The sequence below is a fragment of the Ursus arctos genome, unplaced genomic scaffold, assembly GCF_023065955.2.
Source record: "Ursus arctos isolate Adak ecotype North America unplaced genomic scaffold, UrsArc2.0 scaffold_12, whole genome shotgun sequence".
Classification (NCBI taxonomy): domain Eukaryota; kingdom Metazoa; phylum Chordata; class Mammalia; order Carnivora; family Ursidae; genus Ursus; species Ursus arctos.
In genome coordinates, this window is record NW_026622786.1 from 55,126,225 (window position 1) to 55,150,503 (window position 24,279).

Below are 24,279 nucleotides of genomic sequence, written 5' to 3' on the forward strand. Positions count from 1 at the left end.
TGTTTACTTATATCCTTTCATTTTCTCCCCAGAGATTCCTTCAGTCGGATGAGCCTGCGCAAAATGGATCTTTAAAATAAATGCACTTGTCTTATTCATTTGAAGAGAGCCATGTATTCAATATTGAGTGTGAAAAGAAGATTTATTGAAAAACAAGACTTGGGGCTTTTTTCTGGAAATTCTAGCAGTAATTTACTACTCATTGAAGAACGCAGTGGCCAAAACAGTATCAAATGTAGATCACTGAAGTTTGAGAATCATGGCCATGGTTTCTTATGTTCTGGTAATATGCTGTTATCTTTTTTTAAGACTCAAAAGTAATGACTCACTATACATTTACTATTATTTATACCATAGCTAATGTTAAATTTATTTACTTTAAGTTTGTATTTTTTAATTTATATTACCATTTATAGATTCATTTTGGAACCATTTTAAATGTAGTAATGCTTATTTTAAAGGTACTATTAAATATGTGAACGTTTACACTAATTTTACTGAGTGAGACTTTAAAAATTTTTGTTGACAAAAGCAGAGAATCTCTACTTGATTCAAGAACTAGTTCCAAAACTAGCAGTTTTAAAAATGAAAACTGACATTTTATGGGCCAGAGCCCCAAATTAAGTAAGTGAATAAATGGGTAGAGGTAGATATTGATAACTGGTTTGTGAAGTCTTAAAACAGGTTTCTAAGGTATTTTCCATTTAGAAACCAAAATTTAGGATAAATTGCAGAGTAACTTTACCTGATGAAACTTTTGTCTATAAATAACAAATACTGGGATAGCTGCTACCAGACACAGCTTAATCTTTGACTCTCAATCTTGTTACACTGATAGTAGTATGAACCTCAGGACTCTCAGCAACTAAAGTGAGTGATTCCTTTGTTTCAAATTAAACAAGCCAGTCATTTTATGAGTTTGGTCATCTCAACTAGTAAACCAGAAATCTGCTTTAGAGTGATCTTATATCACCATAAAAATGACACTGAGAGCTGGTGTTTGATTTTAATCTACCAGTTGAATGAAAAGTTTTATTTTTTAACACTTGTATAGACTTTATAAAGTGTCTGTAAAAGGTAAAATTAGCTGTTTTAATTGAAATTACGAGCTAATTTAAAATAACTCTGACATGAAAAACTAAGGCAAGAATCTTTTCGAAAGTATTTATTCCAATTACTTGGCAAGTTTATCCAAGAAACTACATATTAATGATTTTTGGAAGTGTTTTGGAAAATGTTTTTTTTTTCTTTGTGTAGTAATATAGCTTATAGAAAGGCATCATTTTTAATTTTCCTTTCGATCTATTGACCAGTGACATGAAAAGTGATTGAATATGGTGCCTTCATTCTGTAGTTGAAACAAGATTTCAAAAATGTCTGCATCTCCTGAGACCACAGGGGGATGGCTGATATCCTTTCTCCAGCCTACCTGTATAACTAGCAGTATTATCTCAAATTCACCTTATCTACATCAATTCAAAGACTGAATCATAAAAAGATTTTTTCAGATGAGTCAACAGTATTGGACCAAAAGGGGTGAACTGAGGAGTCAGAAAGGCATAACCTCAAAAACAAATTTGGGGACAGAGGATCCACATGAACAATAAGGAAAGACAAGGAGTCAAGAATGGAAATTCATTAAAACAAAAATAAGGTAACAAATACTCTCCTCTTTAGGGCAGGGATGGGGGAGGTATACATAAGGGAGCGAATATTAAGTAATCCCTAGGTCATTTCTCATTATATTATGTAGCGCTTGGAATATTTCACATAAATCTCAGTGATGGTATCAAGAACTCTAGAATTTATATAATTTTGATTTAATTACCATACAGTACTGTTTTCTGACTTGAATAAAAACAGGCTTCCTCTGAGAACAGTGGTATGCTACTGAACACTTCCTTATTACCCACGTACTTCAATTTGCTTAAAACATAAACTTTCTCATATCAATCTATACCAATAGTTCTTAACATTGGCTGTCTCTTGAGTATGAGGCCCAGGCTTTATCCTAGAACTACTCCATCAGAAGCTTATGAGTAGTGTTCAGGGCTGTTGCATTTTAAAAGTTCCATTAATAATTCTTACTCTATCAGAAACTTAGGGGTAGTGTTCAGGGCTGTTTGTTTTTAAAAGTTCCATTAGTGATTCTGAATGTAGAATAAGCTGAGAACCATAACGTTTTTATCACACCATCTTGTGGAAGAATGTAAGACATGACTTAACTGTGTGACTAATGTATTAGTTGACAGGTACTCTTATTTGCTGAAATGAAGTTATAAAAGTGTTATTCTAATAGCATTTATATATTCTTTAGAATTGTTTTTAATGTCTTAAGTCATAAAGTAATTGATCATTTACCAATTTAACATACATTTAGAATGAAATTTTAACCACATTTCTGTGTGTGCACAAAGCATCATCTTTACGGATTCCATAGTTATGTCTACTTTAAAGGACAACTTAGAATGCAACAATATTTACTATAAACTTCTCAAGTATGACAACATGGATGGACTAAGCCGTTACTCCTATTTGAAAAATCTCTTCACCTCCAACTGTCACAGTATTATTAAAGGTAATTATGCATGTTTATTCTCTCCTAGGTATGTGTCTGTATATATACATATATTATATATACACATACATTTTCTTAATAGAACTCAGCTATAGTTACGGTAAAAAAACAATGCAAGTAAAAAAATTTGAGCAGTTGTATACATAGTTGTTAAGCAGTTTTAATTTTATTGACCTCCTGGGTTTTAAAAAAAGTTAAATTTAAGGTCACACCTCTAAATTTGATATACTATATACAGATCGTGCAGAATGACTATGAAGAGATACAAATTAGTCCATGCCCAAAGATTTACTAGAATACAGAATCATTTTCATAAATACATATAAAATTCTTGTGAAGATAGGACTGGCTGCCCAGGTTTTCTGAGACACTTTTCAAAGTGAGTCAAGGCACAAAATATACACTACTGTGAATACACACATATTCCAGACTTTGTGCCTCTAAATACAGCCCATTAAAGATTTGGCTCCATGACTTATAAAACTAAATGTACTGAAATGAGCTTCTGCTTCTTAGCTGAAAAACCACAGGACCTATAAACATCATATAGATAATTACTCCAAAATATGGAGATACAAATACAAGCACTTTATTTTAAAAAGCAAACACAAAAGATAGGTGTAAACTCGAAAGTGTTTAAATGCTTCCCCTTTGAATAATTCAATTAAGAACCTATACAAGTTTGTTCCCAGAAGCTAATGCATCACTAGTCTCTACTACAGGAAATGAATTCTAAAAATTAACATGGTTTTCAGTAATTCAAATTTCACTATTTATATAAAAACCTAGAGACCAATAATATCCAATAGCTTCAAAAGATAAGCTAGACTCTTTGATGTAATCAATCAACTTTACCAGCTTTTGTCCAGGTCTGTTTAATATATACATAAGGAAAATACTCTATAATTTCTTATAAAATAGCAAATAAGGAGTAGATGTAGGAGATGTAGATGGGGAAAGAGAATTCAAAAAGTCCTTCTCTTCTGTAACTTTCACTTCAGAATCATCAAAAAGTAACCACTTCCCCTCATACTCCTTGAGGCTTTGCACTACATATGAAATTTTGTTCTCAAATCCACTAAAGTTAATGCCTGCTTGGTCACTGGATTCCTTGTTTGTATCAAATTCATGGGTTCCATTAGTATTGTTAGTCTCAGAATTTCTATTTTCAACAAATGCTGTACTGGCAACTTTATCAGGATTAGATGCTTTGTTGTATAGCTCATAATCCGCTTTGCTCTTTTGTCCTCCAAGAAGTCCAATAGCTTCTGCATTTTTTTTGTTCAAAACTTTACTTGGCTGTGTATTTCCACTGACTCTAATTGACAGTTCTTCATCATCATAATTTTCAACCACACCCCTTGCTTCCTCCTCATTCAATGGTTCTGGCTTACCTACTTCACACATTTGGTCGATCACAAAATTTCCCTTATCTAGTTCTAAACTGTTAAGGTCGGTGACTTTAACAGAAGCAGTGTAATGCCCACTACTGATGGTAATGCCACTGTGCATCACAACCGCAAATAATCCATAGCTGTCGTTGGTTGGCTTTGTGCTCCATTCTTCTAGTGACAATTTAAGAGGTGTCAGTAAAGGAGTGTTGATCTTGGAAAGTCCACCACCATAACAATCAAACCTTCAGAAGGAAAAAAAAAAGGGGGGTTTTCTGCAATTCCACTTTACATATATTCAGTTTTACCCCCAAATGTGAAACCAAGTAGAAGTCTGAATGACCCTTAATATTTAGTGGTTATAGAAACAGAAAATAAAAACCAGACTCTCTAATTTTGTATACTTAACGTACACAAAGAAAAAATACTGAAATAAATGCTAATATTCAGCTGTTTCTGTGAAGGATATATGGCATTCTCCCTTTCCTAATTTTATACAATGAGAAAATCAGTTTTTTAAATGCCATTTAACTTGAAAATCCTCTATATTTTAGTAAGTAACTTTAATGTGAAGGCTTTCTCCACCAGGATTTGGGGGAAAAAAACAGTAGCCAAGAAAAAGTCCACTGAAAGAAAGCACTATGTGTCCTCTTTAGGCACAATGAAGTGTGTAGAGAGCCAGTGGGAAGCCCTCGTGGTAATTTCAAACAATTCATTAACATGTATACATCTCACCAAGATACTTAAATTTTTAACAACAGAAGAATCTCTCATTCTTTAAAGAACTAGTTTGACTCCTGGCTTACCTTGAAAATGAAATAATTTTGCCTTTTTCTCCCCTCAAAAAAAAAAAACTCAATGTATATAAAATATCTGTTTGCTGCTTTAATCAATTCAACGTGAAACTGTTTCTAATAAGGACTGAAGATTAAAAGATGTGGGAAGAAATCCTAGAATATGTATTCATATACCAAAAGGATTTAAATTGATGCATTTTTACAAGTAAACTAAAAGAGAACAGACTTTTCTAAGGTAATCTTTATAAATTACTTCATTTCTGTAGTTTATATTATAATGCTATTACACTATTTTGTTACTATTATAGTATTTTGAACAAAATTTCTTACAGCAGCTCATTTTTTTCATATATTTATAATACTCACTCCAAGCCACTAGCAGCAAAGCACTTCAAATGAATAGTTATAACTTCAGGCATTTTGTCAAACAAAAGACTTCGTTCAGCTTCAGTATAATGATGGCAATTTTCACAGAAATATTTATCTTCTCCTACAATCCTCTCCACTGAAGCAAACTGTGAAATTGCCCATCTCAGGGTCTTCATTTCTGTTTTTGGCTCTGGAGAAACTACATAAGAGAATTCCTTTCACTCACAAATGAAAAACCTCTCAGACGTTTAAAATTAAACAAGTTCCATGTTCAAAATTAGCATGCAATTTCAATTGACTAATCCTTCCCAAATAATAAAAACATTCCTTAAGTTTCAGAAGCTTGTTAAGTTCATCCTCAACAGTATACATGTCTTTTAAATATTTGGGCAGCCAAAAAGCTTTCAGGTGACAGGGATGGCAAAATGAAGATAACCTACTCTCTGAGCGTTAAGACAGACTTTAGTTTAGCTATTAATTTCTAGTATCTGAACAGGTTAAGCCAGTCTCGTGATCACTTCCCGTATCCTTTCCCTACTTTTAACAGTGGCTCAAATAATGTTGCTTGAAGGCTGAGATATCCAAAAGTTAAAGTGTTTCATGTTCCCATTTTCCCACTGTACAACATCAAAATAAAGATGCCACAATTTTCCAAATGCTAACTGTTAACGAGTGAATCTATATGAGCAGAAAGATTTTATTATACCAGAGACACTAAAAGCCAGCTCTTTTTTCTCAATAATTATACAAGCTACTATTAGACTGTTTTTCATTGAAGAAAACCACTTATTCCATGGTCCACACAAGTCCTTAAAAGACTCAATTCTGCTTACTTTCAGAACTCTCCTCTACTTTGGAAAGCTCATCTTCTTGTACTGGTACACTGATGTCCTGAAAATCTTCTCTTCTTTCTGTTAAACTTTCACATTCTAAGCAACGAGTCCTTAATACCAGCTGACCTTGAAATAATTTCTCTACTAGCTCAAAACCAATTTGCTCTGCACCTAAAAAAAAAAAAAAAAAAAAAAAAAAACAGGAAGACTTTTCAGCACATTCCACATAACCAATAGTTCATTTACAGTGTAGCATGAGTAAAAGGTTAATTTTTATATCTAAACTTGCTTATTAGCATTAAGAGGTGCCTTACTCATTGGGCCTATAAATTCCCTGTAAAGATAGTATTGAATATGAATTACTGTTGTTTCTAAGAAAGAAAGTCACAATTGTGTCATTTAATTCCCTTCCCAAAGACATTACTATAGGAATAACCCCAAAATAAGTATGACACTGTTGGTAAAACCATTAACCACGTCAATACATTTTGTCTGAGATCTGGATGAAACTAGGTAGAAATCCAGTTTCAAGTACAGTGTAACTACTTAGTTCTCTAAAAATGTATTTCATTAAATGCAACTTCTTGAGTTTATTGTCAAGTACTGCTTTCAGAAGGAGGCAAAAAAATAACTAACTCCATTAAAATGTATTGAACTCCCCTTGTTTATAAACCATAAATTAACATTACCTTACATTAATATCACCTTAAGATTGAGATTTATATACACACAGCAGTGTTTAAAACACCACACAGTTCATGTTGTGTTAAAATTATCTTAAAACTCGAAGCAGATTTATATTGTACAAATATCTAAGAACATTACAGTTCTGCAGCTGTTAATCCTCCTACCTATCAAAGTCTAAGAATAAATTATACTGACCTTTGTTTATGGGCTTAACTTCATTAACATTAACAGGCTTAACATTATTCCCTGGAGACTCAAGTTCACAACCATTAGCTGTGTTATGATTTTCACACTTCCCCAAGTCCTCTTCAAGATCATATTCATTTTCTTTCGACTGTCCTTTGGATCCCTGGTTTGTTGTTATTTTCCCCAGACTACAGAATTTAGAAAGAATGCTGGGTTGCTTAGTAGCAGGCTTTAACCAATTTATTTTAACTCTTGATTTCTTTTGTGAGGGTCTTGCACTTTCATTTTCAGAAACATACTTGGGGATTATTTTAGAAGGAATCTCTAACGTATCACCACCTGTAGCTTTCCTTTTTGATCTGGTTTGTCTCTGGTTCTCTTCCAATGACTGGTGTTCCTTGGATACTTTAACTTTTTTCTTCATGTTACCAAATTCAATGTCACTTTTTCTTTTCCCATTTCCTTTTTGGAGTTTTTCTTTATAATCTTCAGAATGCCTCAGATTGTCCATCTCTATGCTGTTAATACCATTCATTTCCTCTTTCTGATGAGGTTTTTCTTCTACCTTAGTGGATAATTCTACCACATTTTTTACTTCTTCTTTTTTTAGGAGTTGGCATGTTTCTTGAATGTTTCCCAAAATACACTGTAATACTTCCTGTGCATCATGCTGTAGATATCCTTCATACATAGGGTTGAGTTCCCTATAAATAAAAATTTCCATTTCATCTATTCTAGTTTTAAAGACAGAACACAAAAGCCCTTTCTACAGAGAAATTAATTCCTTTAGAGGGATATCAAATTATTTTAAAAATCTAAAAACATTTAATTCAACTAATTTGAAACCTCTTCTTACCTGAACTTGTAAATTTTACCTCCTATTCATTATCACAAATGCTTTCATCCTCTTCTAAATACTAGTAACAGCTAGTATACATATATTTTACCATGTACCAGGTTTTATTCAAGATGCTTTTTTATGTTTGTTAGATATATAATGTAATTCTAACAGTTCTATGAGGTAAGTACTATTATCACCGTGGTTTACAGGTAAGGTAGCTTGCTCAAAGCCAGGACTCAAACCTGCTCTTGGCCACCATGCTACACTACACTGCTCATCAACAAACACAGACAGTGTATTTATACCCAGGCCTCTTTTTTTTTTTTTTTAATCTTTACACCCAACATGCGACTAGAACTCACAACCCCTAGAGTAAGAGTTGCATGCTCTACCAACTGAGCCAGCCAGATGCCCCACCCTCAGTCTATTCTTAAACTAAATAACTTTTTAAAGATTTACCCTATAACAGATAAAGCTATTTTATATATTGGATAAAGTTTCATTTAAGACAATAGAAAAAAATCTAATCCAGTTAATAGTTCTGCAAGCACACACAACAAAACTAGAATATTTGCAATTTACAGTTCTTATGTATATTTTGAAAAAAAAACCTATAATTCCTAATCTGAAATTTCTTAGGACCAAATGTAGTTGACAAATTCATTAATTTTCAGATCAAAAATATGGCACTTCAATATCTTTCACCAACATGATGGGGGCAGTATTCCATAATTAAACATACTATTTCTACAGAAAAATGTATGAATATTCACATTATAAATAATAAAGCCTATAAAAAAGCCTCATACCGATTCAGATCTAATGAATTTATTAGTACCAAACTTACCAAAGAAATGTCTAATTTCCAGAGCCTCGGGGATACTAGGGACTGTAGATCTGTAGTTTCTGTTTTCCTTGCCCTTTATTCCCCCTATTTGTTCACATATCACTCTCCTCCAAAGAGAGCAGTAAGCTGCTAAGCTGGAATCCTAAAATTATATTAAAGGCTATACCTGAGTGTGTTAAGCAGTCGCCTTGGCTGAGTAGCAAGTTCATCTGTGTATTTCTCTGGATTTAAGAGAAAGCTAGCCTGAAGCTGTTCAACTGAAATGATCAAGGACTGTAAACTGCATATTAGTTCATAACTTGCCAAAGAATCTTCTTTGCAATTTCCCTGTGAAAAAAGAAACCCATAAACCATTAAATAAAGTACATTCCCCCTTTTCTGTCTCACTAGACAATACTAGCTTTGCTAAATTTAATTTCATTATAACACTAATTTTATGGAGGTATACAAATAAACTAAAATTTTAAGAGTATTTTTAATTTCTATTTGGAAGAAAATGGTTTTCTGATTGTGTAAGTCAAAAGTTTCTTTATATTTACTTAAATTTTAAAAGTGAGTACTTGAAAACACAATAAATAAGTAGCAGATGGTACAATGGTATGATAAACTGACTGTGGCATATAAATGACAATGTTTATTGGTAAGCAATAAATTGGAGGGCAGAAGACACTGTAAAAGGTGATAATGTAGTTAGCTAACCTATAAGAATAGAAAAAAATGCCTTTCTGAAAACAGGATACTGAGAAATTTAATTGCTTCCCAAATCCTCTGTGTATTATTACTTTCTCATTTCTAAGCAAGTGAATTTCCATTACTTTACTTTTTATATATTCTGTTCTTTTATTTTTTACCTTATCTTTTTGATTGGTTTCCTCTTTTAGGGCTTCTTTCTTCCTTGAAATAATATTAAATAAGTGCTTCACTCCAGATTTAAAACCAGGACAAAAATATAATACCTATAGAAAATAAGAGTGTCTGAGTGTTTGTTTACTGAGCAAACAATATACCTAAAGTCATTAAAACACTATCTACATTTTTTGTAGAACACTTTTAAATAAATGTGCATTAGTTAAAATTCTGAGAATATTAGATCAAAAATTGTTTTCTATTTCATCATAGTAGCCCACTGTCTTCCCTCACAGGCAGCAAAGCACTGAGGCTGGGCACATATTGCTAAGACTTATGGTTACAAGGGTACAACATCAAGCAGAATTTCAAAGGTTAAAATTCATGTCACCATAGCATTAAAAATCAAGCAGAAAAACTAAGGGTTTGGCATCTGCCGATTAACCAAAGTCAATTCAATTTTGTTATCCCAATTTTATTTAATGTATCACTTTCTCTCACCCCAAAGGAAGCTGGTGACACCCAATTTAGATCATTACTTTAGTCCATTCTAGTTTATTTACAATCAAAGGCAAAGACGTATGGACGATTAAAATACTCCCAATCATCTGAAATGCTCAGAACATTAAATGTGACATCATGCTTTGCCTACTAAAGCTTTATTATATAGCAAAATCAATTTACCTGAAGTATACTATTAAGATAACAAGTATTGCCGAGATTATTCAGTCCCACAAATGGTAACAAATTTTCTCTCTTCTCACAGTTTATAGGTGAGGACTGTGCTGCAGGAACAACTTGATCACTATTAAGTACAGAGCAGAGAGAGGTTTTATGAAGTGTAGTATCTTAAAGAAACAAAGTGCAAATAATACCTCCTTAGATTTAGTCTTTTCCCAAAAGTTGTATGCACTGAAAAGCATATGGACTTTATTCAGGTGACACTTGAGAAGAATCTGTACAGGTGCGAAAATTGCTACAGACCCAGAATAAAATTTTACAAGCACTTTAAAAATATTATACACAACAAGCCTCTAAACAATTCTCATGAAGCTGTTAATCCCATTTTAGAGAGTAGAAAATTGAACTGGTACTATGATTAATAAACCCTATGTGACATTTTGAAAAGTAGTCTAACTCAATAAAAACCTGGAAATAAGCTATGACAGTATCTAGGAGAGGCTGTACTACCTAAGAAATCAGGTTCTGTTAAGATTAAAAGGAAAGCGTCTATAAAGAGAATTACACAGCTGTCCTTCACTTTAAAATGAATTGTTCAAGTTTATAATTCTTTTACCTTACTTTAACAAATAGTAGGTCCTCACAGCATTTTTATTTATTTTACAGCTGCTACTTACTACTCTAGCACCTCAAAGTGTTTTAAACGTAAGATTCACATCTCCTAAACTGATTATTGGTAAATATTAGGAAATTACACGAGACCAAATCCACTTTAGTCAAATACAGCAGTGCACCTAATTGCTGAACAGCGACCTAATGTAGACTACAACTAGAACAGCAAAATATTCCATTTTGTTCAGATCTCAGTCACTGAAGGATTTATTTGCATCAAAGCATTTTTAAGTTTATCTTAAATTGTCAACTATACAACAGGCTTGATAATTCATACATATTAGGTATGACTATAAAGTTTAAATATCTCAAGAACTGTCAAGTCTTCTGAACCACACACAAAAAAATTTCTTTACCCTTTAAACAGACTGCGCTACACTACGAACAAGTCTGAACTGAAAAATAATTGTAGCCAATAAATATTTCTTCAAGTTAATCTAATTGGCTAATAGGTTTGTCTCACTACTGTGTGTGTTTGCCTTCAAAGACTATCATATCAAGTCAGAATGTCTGGAGATATCAAAGTTCACTGCTTCTTCACTGATATGAAATTTTGAAAATACAGAAATATACTTGATACATACATTTCAGATCCTCTATATTCAGAAGCCTTTTCTTCGTTTTCTTGAGAATCCGTGAAATCCAAGGCTCTCTTAGTTTCCTTTTTCTGAAAAAACTTCAAGGAAAGTCTGTTTTTCTTTGATGGGCTACCTCTTGAAAGCCCATTACTTTCACTAGGTATGACACCAGGCATTTTCTCTTCAAATCCCAAGGAGGTGACAAGAATTAATTTATACAAGGATATTGTAATCACCAACCATATCTGTTAATCGCAGAGAAAAAGTCTCATTACTTTTCAGTTATCCACTGTAGGCAATAAAATCATTAATTCTGAAAATTTACCAAGGAATGGAACTAATTAGAACTTCACATTTAAAAACCCAGTGCTTGGCCAATAATAGGCACTCGATGCTTACTGCTTAAATGAAGGAGCTTGCCATTTGTCCTTAACTTTCTTAAACAACAAAAAATAACAGACACTGAACTTCCATTAGTCTATTAGATTAAGGGTCACATCACGAGCTATCCCCATTTTAGTATATCTACAAAGTAGTACTGAGTAAAAAGCTAATTTTTATTTTAACTTATTCAGTAAATACTGACTGAGCAACAACCATCTGTAATTCTTAAGTAGAGGGTGAGAAAGGGATGAATGGGAAGTCAAGAGTGCTAGAAGTGAGTGAATCTTACTTCCAAGGTCTTTTCCAGTCATTACTATGAATACATGAAATAAAGTCTCTAAAAAGCTTCTCTAAAGTATAATTTGCACAAGTCACTATGTTGCAAACCCAAAACTAATGTAAAGTTGTGCATCAACAATACTCCCAATTAAAGTATAATCTGCATATAAGCAAAGGCATAGATCTGGTGTTCAGTTATACCTAAAAAGTCGAGTGAAAAGTAATAAAACATGCACAGTTAGGCTAGTGGTGTAAAGACATGCTGCACTTTGCGCAGACCAACTTGTTATGCACTGAACACCACAATACACTACTGGTTTTCCACTTTTTTAAACTATAATTTTTTTAGTGCTGCTTAGAGTAGAAAAAAATATTTTGACTTTTGCAACCTTTTTTTTCCTTGTTAAAACTTTTGGATGAAAAAAACCCCAGCAGTATTTGTGATAGTTATTTAATACACCAGTCCTATTGTAAGATATCTGGGGGAAAATTATCTGACCAGAATATCAGAACACAAAAGGTCGACAATGACTTTCAGATATGGACACAGTAATAGGATGAACAGTAAACTAACAAAATTCACTCAAACTCCATCTTTACTAGTAAGCATTTCACTCGGCCGCTGATCTCGGATTTCGGAACACTGAACTCGGTAGTGAAACCACATTTTTGAGACTCAACTCAGAAGTAACTGGAAAGTTGACCAATTTCCCCATCCAACTCTCCAACTCAATTTACCCTCCTAGTCACTTAATGCTACTGATGGAAAACTATCGTGAATGATAAACCAGTCTAAGCGAGGTTGTCAGGGATCTCTAAGCAGTAACGATTCTTGTCAAAGGTGTTTCTTGGGAACCAAGTCTTATAAATGATGGAAAGTGTATTCTCTAACCGGATTTAAATACATATTAGAAAAAAATAACCGCGCAGGTGAAATAACGGATGAATCCTAAGCAATAAACCCTTCTGGCTCCCTCAAATCACTAACATTTAACAACCTTGACAATATCACATTTTTACCAAGTACCGTATCTTATGCTACACCGCTTCTTGCTCCTGCCCTTCCTGAAGTCTAAATCAGTTTTCGCAGAAAACCCAATAAATCGAGCATGAAACACTCTTGAACAAATGACAGTATGAACATTGTCTCATTAGTTTTAAGTTCTTCCCTTTACAAGACGACACGACTCAATTCCAATTTTTCAGGAAAAACGTAAAACAATCAAGGATAGCATCCTCGACAAAGGTTTAAAACACGTGGCCTTCTAAATACTTCTAGAAAAACTGAGAGTGCGCGATAAAATTTAGCAATACCCAACACCGGACAACGTTGAGTGGAAACATTTTCTCCAGACCCCGCATCACTCCAGGAACGCAAAAGTGAAAAGACGAGGCTGTGCTGTCGTCCGTGCCCGTCAGACACGGCCCGGGCCCGGCGGGAGGCTGGCCGGTGGCGACTCCGGACACCCGCAGCTCCCGGCCCCCTCGCCCGCGGAGTTGGCCTATTTACGCCCAGCCCGCACCTGCCTCCCCAAATCCCTGCGGCGGCAGGAGAGGCATCCCCTCTCACACACACACTCTGGTGCCCGGAGGGCCCGGCTGGCAGCTCAGCAAGGGCGCCGCAGCGAACTGGTCCTGGCGTCCCCCCGCGGCGCCGACGCCGGGGTCCCAGGGCAGCGCCCCTCGGGAGCCAGCCGAACTTGCCTCGGCGCCCACGCACCGGCCCCTCCTCCCCAGGCCCTCCTTACCTGGTCATGGCCCAAAGCGAGGTTCGCGGCGGTGACGCCCCGAGTGCAGCCGGGATGGGTGTGGGTGCGACAGGTGAGACCCTGCCCGGGGCCCACGGGGCCCCCGACCCAAGGAAAAGCTGGCTGGATTGCCCTCCCCTCAGGGGAGTGACCATTCGCTCTCAAGAGCGGGAACCCGGGCTGCCGCTCGGTCCTGCCCTGTGCCGGCACCAACTACATCCCGGGAGCGGCGCCCGCCCCCGCCCGCCCCCGCCCCGGGATGGCAAGGAGCACCAGAAGTAGTCCCGCTCGCCAAGCGCCTGAACCGCTAGGGTCTTTCCCACTCCACCACCGAGGGGAACTTGGCGCGTTTTCCTCACTCTCAGGACCCCCGTGTTTTAGCCTCCGCCCGCGCCAGCACTGCGATTGGAGGTGGCGTCCTTCGAAAGTGCCGGTTCTAGTCTCCACGCTGCAGAGACGCGAAAGGCAGGAGCCCCCTCGCGGACGCCACTCGCCCCCCTGGCACGCACGGGCTCCGGAACCAGCTGGAACGGTAGTTTCCCCAAGATCCTAACGGGTTCTGCAGTTTCAAACAGCGCAGGCAGCGTCACGGGCAGCTCGCGCGGGTCCTCGCTGAGGGCGCGCGCTAGGTGCTGGAGGCCTGGCTGGCGGGCTCGAGCCTCACACCCTTTTTTTTTTTTTAACCATTCGTGCGCGCGAGTTGAGGAAAAGCGTACGGGTCGGGAGACGGGACAGGGAGAGGATGGGACGGTCTCCTTCCTCGAGAAGACGACGCTAGGTGCTCAAATCCACCAATCTGCGATGAGCAATCCCCCAAACCTTGCCCCCCTCCCGCCACCACCAGGAGGAGCCAATCAGAAGTACCTACACAAAAGCCAAGTGGGTGGGCAGAAGAAGGAAGCCTAACCAATACCAAAAAGAAGAAAGGAGAACTCCACCAATCATTGCTAGATATGCAGAGTACCCTTCAGGAGCGGTCCCCTCCTTCCGCTCTCATTGGCGTTCGAGTGCGCGCTTTCACCGCCGACTGTTAAATCTGGCTCCGCGTTTTGTGAATCCTCGACGGTGGGACGCCTCCGAGGGTGCGGTTTCCGGAGTGAGGCCCTCACAATAAGTCCCGCCCCCCTTTCTTGCGTACGCACTCGGGCGGGGTTACTAGGGAGACTAGTTTCGGAAAATGGCTGACGGGTTTGCTTGGTGCTCGGCGCCTGGACTTTCTGAGTGGAATAACAGTCCCGACCCCCCGGCCCCCCAACCGAAACCAGAGCTGCCATGGTTAACAGCGAGTTCTCAACTGAGGCTCCTTCCTCAGCCCTTCTAAGCCTCATTTTCTCCCGTTTACACCTTTCCTTTCCCAGCCAGACAAGGAGAAAAGAGCTTTTTAAGGCCCAGCTCTGGCTGGGGGAGCTAGAAAGGGTTTCTGCGCGAGCCCTTACTAGGGCTCAAATGCGGCGAGGCAGGCCTTATCTGGTTTTTGTTTCCTTTTGTTGGTATGCTTACCTTACAAAGCAAGTGATGGAGTTAGGATAATTCAGTCCAAATTCATTTTAAGCGTGATTTTAGGTGCCTACTAGGGTGCCACGCATGCATTTTTCAAGGAGCTAGGGACAAGATATGAATGAAATATATTTCCTGCTCCATAGGAACTACATTCTAGATAGGGGCATTAAACTAAAATGATACGAAATAGTGGTAGGGAAAGGAGATAGAGTGGGCTATTCTAGATATGATAGTCTGGAAAGACCTCTGAGTTGACATTTGAGCAGAGAGCTGAAAGAGTGAAACTTGGAGGAATCTCAGGGAAGAATGAGTCAGGCAAAGAGAACAGCAAGTTTAAAAAGTCCTCAAGCTTAATGTGCTGGGCGTTCTGGACAGAAGCAAGGAGGCTAGGGTGCTTAGAGCACATTGAGCCTAGAGGTGAAGATTGTGGGAAATGAGGTTAATAACATCAGCAGGGCTCTGATTAAGCAGGGTACGGAAATGCAAGTCATTGGATGGTTCTAAGCTTGGGAACTGGCATAATTTGTAAAGTGGCTGCTTGTGGTGGATAGACTGCTGACCTTCGAAAGTACAAGCAGGAAGGTTAGCTAGGCGACCATCCCAGATGCCCAGGAAATAAATTATTTGGCTTGGAGTAAGGTGGTAGCAGTGGAAATGTTGAGAACTGCAGGATTCAGGATATATTTTGAAGTAGAGCCAACAGGATCCACTGATGGGTTGTAACAAAAAAGAGACAAAAATTACAAGTATTATTCTCCCCCCCCCCAAAGCAACTGGATAGTAGTTGGTCCTTGCTGAACATTAGGGTACTAGTGGCTTTGTTGTGAGGGACTATTGTTCTTGCACACTAAAACTAAGATGCCTACTTTACATACACAGAAGTTGAGCCAACAGATAGCAAGTTTCAAGCTGGGGGTTGGGGGCGGGGGAATTTGGATCAGGGAATATAAACTTAGGAGTCACCAAATGGTATTTAAAACCACAAGACTGGAAGAAATCACCTAGAGTGGAAATCTTTATCCTAAAAACTCTGCAGGACATTGATGACCTCTTCCCTTGCCAAGCCAAGAATCCTAAATCCAGATAACTGCCTTTTAATTTACTCACCTTAGAATCAATACCCTTTCCAAATACTCATTTGAAGAGTGAGACTTTAAAGCTCCTAATCACTGAATTTTTACAAAGAATAGTATGACACACACAGAGTGACTCTGAACTGCCTAAAAAGAAATTAATGCTGCTATCACTTGGTAAAATAAGCTCGAAGCTAGGGTGTTATAATCAAGGGATTAATAATTCCTATTTGAGAGCAGAAAAGAAAGCACCCCAACTCACTCTGAAGCCAGTATAATGTTGATAACCAAAACAGACAAGGACAGAACTAGAAATATGATTGTAGGTCAGTCTCTTAGTTTGCCACTGTGTATCAGGTACTGGAGTGTCTCATTCTCTAGTACTAGCAGAATCATTGCTACTTTCAAACTCTACCAGGACAGATAATCAATCCTAGTTTCCTAATTTTCCTAATTCTAGTTCTCTTAACTGAAATCCTATTGTCTGCAGCCACCATTCATTCTTTACAATTTATGGTATCAGTCAAGGTTCAGTTGAAGAGAACAGAATCCATTCCCCTGGTATAAGCGCAAAGAGTATTGAATACTTGGGAGTGTTGATTAAATAGACTCTAAGATTAGTTTTTCAGGAATGAGTCCCAAAGTCTTCGCAGAACCAGGCCACTCACGGAGCAATGACTCTCCTACAATCAGGAGATGAAGACTCCTGAACTATATTGCTCCTGCATATACCTAGGAACCACAAGCATCAGAAAGCTGCTTGTGCGGCCAGCTCCAGCACCACACTATACCCACTGTGATCTGCTCTAGTACAGTACATGTCTGCAGTCCTGAATGTTAGGGTCCACAGTACTGGTGGCTAGATACCGACACCTCTGCTAATGCTGCTTCAGAAATACCAAACACCTCTACAACTGTGCTTGTCAGTAGCAATAGTGGAAGCCCATGAATGTACATCAGGCTTGTGCATCATCTGGCAATATAATTGATGCAAAAATGTTAAAGGTCTCTGATCCTTTTGTTTTCACTCAGTTCTGTGTGGGAGAAATTACAGCTGTAGTTCTTGCCAAGATATAATTTTTAAGCCCAAAGACTCTTATTTCCTGGCTTCCGTGTGCTGCTCAACTATCTCACCCTTAATGACAGCTAACCTGGGGTCATGTGAAACAATGGGATTTAACAGGTTGACAGCATTCTTTTTTTTTTTTCTTCAAAGGTTTATTTAAGAAAGAGCAGGGGTAAGTGTAGAAGGAGAGAATATTCAAACAGACTCCCTGCTGAGCAGAAAGCCTGCCACAGGTCTCAGTCTCACCACCCTGAGATCGTGACCTGAACTGAAATCAAGAGTCACCCAGGCGCCCCAGGTTGACAGCATTCTTTACCCATTTTTGTCAGCCTCGTATGCAGGCATATTTCCTTCCAAGGCTTTTGTTCAAACGCAGTTTCTGTGTACTTTGATTTAAAGGTAGAGAAGTAGTTGGGTTTTTCAGCCCTTCCAAATTATAGAACTCTTAATCCACTTAGATTATAGACAGAGTTCCCATCTTAGCAGAGCTGTATACCTTTCCATCCCTACTTGCATACTGACTAGCTCTGACCTGAGTTAATCAAAGAACTTTGCTGAAACTGGTGAAAACTTAAAGCCAGCAAATCAAGTTTATACTTTTCAATTATTTCCCTTCATGCCACAAATATCTTGCAACTGGACAGCAAGGGTCTCCAGTTTTCCATGCTGCAGTATCTGAATCTTTACCACACACTGCCCAAATGCTTCCACTAAGCCAATACCATATTTATGTTAAGGCATGTTCTGTGCTGTATGAGTTTATAGGGATCAAATTCTGCATCAGATAGGAATAGGTTAATCTATGAGAAACAAAATATTTTTTTAAATGTCCTTAGCCAAGATGAACATGTATTTCTTTATCACATAAACAGAGTGGGGAGGTAAGCAGTCTAGATTAGTGGTGACTCCCATGACCATCAGGAACCTAATTTCCTCCATTCTCAACATGTGGCTTCTACCTTATGGTCCCGATGGCTACTGAAGTTCCAGCCATCATGTTTACAGTCTAATAAGCAGAAAAGAGAAAAGGGGAAAGACGATCATACCTCCTCCCTTGAAGGATACTTCCTAGAAGTTGTACACACCACTTCTGCCTCCAACCCACGGGCCAGAACTAACTTTACTCTCAGTACCTTTATGTCCAATAAGGGGTCATAATATCAGTGAAGACGTATACAATAAATATTGGAGGACAAATATCCTCTGCTATGCTTCTACTTTCTTGACCAAATAAAAGATTTCCCCAGCTGGGGAAGCAGAGGTTTAAAAAAAAAAAAAGATTAAGTGGATCTTTTGGTTCTTTGCAAAAGAGAATGTGCTTGATATCTCTGTTTGCCCTAGCAGTAGATATGGAGATGCTGCCCAGAACACCCTTCAAGGAAGGACGTGCTCCCAAGCTACAGGGTACCTCCCACTGTCAGCTGCATCAGGGTCTCCTTCAGCTGCAGAGAGAAGCCTTGCACAAGGTCATGCCCTTTCCCGGGCAGCTGATTTTGGGTGATTGCACAAGGCTGGAATAGAAAGTCTCTGCCATTATGACCTACCATGGGACATATGATTTGCAATATTCACCCCAGAGCTTCTGTGCAGGTTGTTCAAAGCTTTCTTGAACCCATGGGGAGCCTGGGTGGCTCAGTCGGTTAAGCATCTGACTCTTGGTTTCGGCTCAGGTAGTGATCTCAGGGTCATGAGATCCAGCCCCAGGTTGGGCTCCACGTTCAGTGCAGAATCTGCTTGAGATTCCCTTTCTCTCTCTTTCTTTCTTTCTTTTCTTTCTTTCTTTCTTTCTTTCTTTCTTTCTTTCTCTTTCTTTCTTTCTTTCTTTCTCTTTCTTCCTTCCTTCCTTCCTTCCTTCCTTCCTTCCTTCCTTCCTTCTTTCTTCTTCTTTCTTTCTTTCTTTCTTTCTTTCTTTCTTTCTTTCTTTCTCTCTCTCTCTCTCCCCCCCTTTCCCTCCCTCCCCCTCTGTCACTCCTCCCTGCTCATGTTCTCTCTAAAATAAATAAATCTTAAAAAAAAAAAAAAAGCTTTCTTAAACTGTATTAAAATTCAACTTCTCTGCCCAGTCCTGCTTCCTTTCCCTTCCATACTTCCTATGTTCTGTCCCAGTGTCTGCTTCCCAAGAATCCTACCTGTGATAACTGATACCAGGACTGGCTGGAGAAAGCAGGCAATAAGACAGAATTTGGGAGATGGATTATGGACCACCTGGCTGGTAGCAGATGAAGCACAGACAGCCCCTGACACAAGGTGATGGTCTAACTGGGATGATATACCAGGTGGAAGGGAACACTAGAGGTGTGACATATCAGGAATTTGAGACATAGTAAAAGTAACTGATAAGAACTGGAAAGAATTGGATGACTATTGCTAAGCTCCTTTGGTTACAAAAAAAGAATGAAGAGCTGAGGGTAGGTAATAGGCAAGTCCAAGTGAGGAGAGAAAGCCAGAGCCCCTGTTCATTGCACATAAAAAAGCTCTCATTAGCAGGGAAGGAGTGAAGAATGACAAGCAATAAGACCAGACTTTAGAGTGGTTAAAAGATGGTTAAATGACCAAAAATGGCAGGTTTGTTGTGGCAAGGTCAGGGCCATGACTGAGAAAATCGAGCATTCCAACACATGGAGAAGACATCTGGGTGGTGCTCCTGAAGATTTTCATTCCTCAGGCTCCTTAGATGCCTGCAGTGTGGCTCACTCCTCTCTGCTAAGAGCTATCACTTTCCTGCGCTAGAAGACTTTGCAGAGGCTTCTCACTGAAAGGCAACACATTCCCCTCTCCCTAGGCAGACACCCCCACCTCACACACACACACACAAACACACAAAGCCTTCTGCCACTAGGCCTATAATTAGGGTTAAGTCATAGCATAACCTAGTTGGGAGGTACTGTGTCTAATAATGGAGGTAAAGGAATATTCCCCAAAGAAAATATAAGACCTAGCTAACATATACCACCAGTAGCTTGAGGAGTAGGCATGGGACTGGATTCAGAGAGGCCTTGATCAAGGAGGCCAGACCATAAAATGGAATAGGGAAAATTCTATTGATGGTGGAGCACTCTCCCAAAAATTTAACATCCTGGCAAGGGCCCAAAGAGTTGGTGTGAACTCACTACTATAATGGCTCCTAGAAGCATGGGAAAAAAAACAAAACAATGACTTTCACTAAAACTGAAATGCCAGAAGTGCTACGACAGGTAAGTAGGACAAGAAAGGATAAAAAGGTTTAAGGAAGTAGGTTGTTAGAATGGATGTACCATCTACAGCCAGAACGTTATGATAATTCTGTTCTGAAGGACAGCCCAGAGGACACACCACTTATCAAGACCGTAGGAAATACACTGGTGCAAAGGGCAGGAATAGCACTAAAAAGTTAGTGGTGGCTCTCTGCAAGTCATGGCTGAAGGTAGCAGAGGCCTCCAGAACCCGACTCGTTGAGAGCAATGCAGATGACAGGACCCCAAAGCAATAAAGGCCAAGTGGCAGTGCTCAACTAGCAGAAGCCAGGGAATTACAAATATTGTAACGTGGACCTAACCCACACAGTTATGGAAATGGTTAATAGAATATGGTATCCCTACGGGCAAAATAGGTAGGCAGCCAACAAAGGTCCTATTTAGTTTGTATCAGCAGGGAAAAAAAATTAAGGCTCGCTGACCAGGAGGCTAAGATCCCTCACTCAATAAATTAATCATTCCTTAATCCATTTTCATACCTGAGTTAGTTTATAGACCTGAAATCACTGGCTGAAGAGGTCCTTAGGAGGAAGGACCCTGCTACATATCAAGTATAAATGATAATGATTTTCCTAGTTCATCCCCAAAGTATCTTTGGTCATTTACCTGGGTAATTGTACCTTGGGGAAATGGGAATACCCAGACATTTCAAGGGCCATTAGACACAGGGTCTGAATTGACACTGATATCCAGAGACCAGAAGCATCATCATGACCCTGTTAGAGTGGGAGTATAGAGAGGCCAGTTAATAAATGGGGTCATGACAAGGTCTAGCTCAGAATGGGTCTTTTGGGTCTGTGGCCCCACCCCGTCATCATTTCCCCAGGCCCCAAATGTATAACGGGATTCACCTATTTGGTAATTGGTACAAATCCACTGGAACCCTCGCCTATAATGTAAAAAGCCATCACAGTGCAGAAGGCCAAGTGGGGTTCCCTGAAATAGCTTCCCTTCCCCAGCCAAATATGGCACAGGAAGTCAAGATAATACTGTATCTCAGGAAGGGATAGCTGAAATTAGTGTCACTCTTACGAATTTAAAGGACACAAAGTGCAGATTCCCATCATATCTCCATTTAATGCAGCATGTGGCCCTGCAAAAAACAGATGGCCTGTGAAGGATGACCGCAGATTACTGTCAAGCTCAACCAATTCGTAGGTCTGAAGGCAGCTGCTGTGCCAGATGTAGTGTATTTGCTGAAGTGCATTAATACAGCCTCAGGTATTTGGTGCACACCGTAGATTTAGTGAATGCATTCTTTTCTATCCCAGTCATAAGAAAGGATCAGAAACAGTTGGCATTCCCATGAAACAGATAAAAGTACACATTTGCAGTGTGGCCCAGGGTTATGTTCACATTCCTGTCCTATGTCCTAAAATAACCTGAAGAGCTCTGGACCTTCTGGATTTCCTGAAGAACATCACATAATCTATGACATCAGTGACCTCCTGCTGACTGGGCAGGATGAGCACATTGTGCTATCACAATACCAGGAGAATTTTTAAAAGACTAAAAATGCACGTGTGTGTTGGAAGTACCGAGAAATGTGCAAAAGAAGGCGAAATCCTTACCTTCCATTTCAGGAAGTCGGTAGATAACCGCTGACTGAAAAGCAAGAAGGAGAAATATGAAAGTGTTATTTAGATAAGTGGAGATAAATACCAAAGAATCAGCTTAAAGTTGAAAGTAGTTGCCTTGAGGGAAGTGAGGCCTTGTTGGAACCATTTAACTCTTTAAATCAAGTACAACTTTAAAAAAATAAAAAAAATAAAAAATAAATTTTTGTTTGTTTCTTTAAGCACTGTCCACATGAATTATTTTTCGGATTTCATCCCCTAGGAAAGGTCAGAGCAAACAGGGTTTATCAGGAATAGATTACTGGAGATTGGGGTGACAATTCTTCCAACCTTCACCAAGTTAAAAAAAGGCTCATTGTGTGAACCCTTGGCCTTAATCCATCTTTAGAAACCACAAAAGGCAAACCAACCTCAAAACAAGTAAAACCACTATCCAGTAGTCAAGTTTAAATAAAAGATTACTTCCACAAATTAAAGTCCATTTAAAAGGTAAAATCCACTTGGTTTCAGGATTTTAAAATTTTGTTTCACGATCTAAAGCCCCAGGGTCAGGTGGGAGGACCTCCCATGCCTAAGAAAGGAATGCCTTGCCCCACTTCCTTAATGTTTGGTAACAATTTAGTAGAGGAATGTCCGGTAAGTGGGTGGGTGCTGAGGGGGTAGCAGGAAGTCTCACGGGCCTATTTATACTTCGCGGAAAGACAGTTTTGTCTTTCTCATACCATTAAGATTCTCTTATCCTTTGTATGTTTAACCCATCCTGAAGAGAGATCTATAGTTAGACTCCAATATTTTTTCTACTCTGAAGAAAATTTACTTCAATAAAGTACTAAGTACTTAGAAAATAAAGTCTTATTCTCTCGAGTATTATTATGGACTCATGGCTTTTTACAGTCTTAATTTGTTTTATTTAAGTACAATTTTTATTTCCTTTTTGAAGCAAAAAACAGTCATATTTCAACCTGTGGGAACTCCTTTTATTTTTTATTATTTTTTAAAAGATTTTATTTATCTATCGGAGAGAGAGAGCACAAGCAGGGGGAGCAGCAGGCAGAGCAGGCAGAGGGAGAAGCAAGCTCTCTGCTGAGCAAGGAGCCCTGGGATCATGACCTGAGCCAAAAGCAAGTGTCTAACGGACTGAGCCACCCGGGTGTCCTGTGGGGACTCCTTTTAAACAGGCATCCAGGTCTTTCAACATTTTGGAAGCATCCTTGCCTTCAAGCAAATTCCAGGTCCATCTTTAAAAATATTTTCTTACTAACTTGATTATTCTATATAATATGTTGTTTTACCATACTATATGTTTAAACTACCATATTATTAAAGGCTTATAGACCTTAATTTAAAAAAAATAAATCTTAAATTTAAGTATGTCAGAAGCCACTGTATATTAGTTTGTCATTTCATTCTGGGCTTTGAAAAGAGCCCATGTATTTTTTTTTTTTAAAGATGTATTTATTTATTTGAGAGAGAGAGCCTGCACACGTGCGCTTGCGAGCACAGAAGTGGGCGGGGGGGGGGGGGGGGTAGAGGGAGAGACTCTCAAGCAGACTCTCTACTGAGCATGCCCCCTCCCAACTTGGCCCAATCCCACAACCCTGAGATCATGACCTGAGCTAAAATCAAGAGTCGGACACCCAACAGACTGAGCCACCAAGGTGCCCCCCACCATGTATTTACAATCAGACCAGAATACCATTGGCTCTAACTTGAGGATTGTGTGATTATTGTTCAGCTAATTTGGACTTAGATTTTGTGTAGGTCTTGGTTTAGAAGCACCCCAAAACTGAATGCACTCCACCTGCATTCAGGTGGTGGGTAATCTGGGGACTGGAATCAGTGGGGTTGGCTAGGCTTCCCTCTCCCTTGGTTACTCCTCTTCAAAGAGACAGCATGGGGCTTCTCCTCAAGGCCATGGCACCAGAGTTCCAAGGGAGCAAACCCAGTGTGCAAGTGTATACCAAGCCTCTGCCTGTTTTCCTCCCTTTAGTCAAAGCCAATCCCATGGCCAAACTCAAAGTCAGGCATCTTCATAATGCCATGGAGATGGGGGAGAGAGGGGATGAGTCACTAGGGTCATTAACGTAACAAACTACTCCAGTCTTCCTGTGAA

At 38.9% G+C, this 24,279-nt stretch overlaps 2 protein-coding genes across 6 annotated transcripts in view; one reads left to right on the plus strand and one right to left on the minus strand.

Moving 5' to 3' along the window:
- The window catches only part of DOCK7 (dedicator of cytokinesis 7), a 202,493-nt gene extending 202,001 nt beyond the window's left edge, over nt 1-492 (plus strand). For all 5 annotated transcript variants that reach the window (XM_026497942.4, XM_044383796.3, XM_044383797.3 and 2 more), the window contains one exon: nt 33-492. In XM_026497942.4, coding sequence (XP_026353727.2) covers nt 33-75 — 43 coding nt within the window. In that variant the 3' untranslated portion in view covers nt 76-492. The remainder of the gene's footprint in view (nt 1-32) is intronic.
- Nucleotides 493-2,724: 2,232 nt separating this feature from the next.
- USP1 (ubiquitin specific peptidase 1) lies at nt 2,725-13,801 on the minus strand. Its single transcript, XM_026497943.3, has 9 exons — nt 13,718-13,801; nt 11,313-11,551; nt 10,060-10,180; nt 9,381-9,485; nt 8,696-8,856; nt 6,851-7,545; nt 5,969-6,139; nt 5,133-5,334; nt 2,725-4,214 (listed from the first exon to the last, which is right to left on the minus strand). Exons 2-9 carry the CDS (start codon nt 11,480-11,482, stop codon nt 3,479-3,481), a joined length of 2,361 nt encoding a protein of 786 aa, XP_026353728.1. The 5' UTR covers nt 11,483-11,551; nt 13,718-13,801; the 3' UTR covers nt 2,725-3,478.
- Nucleotides 13,802-24,279: the final 10,478 nt, after the last annotated feature.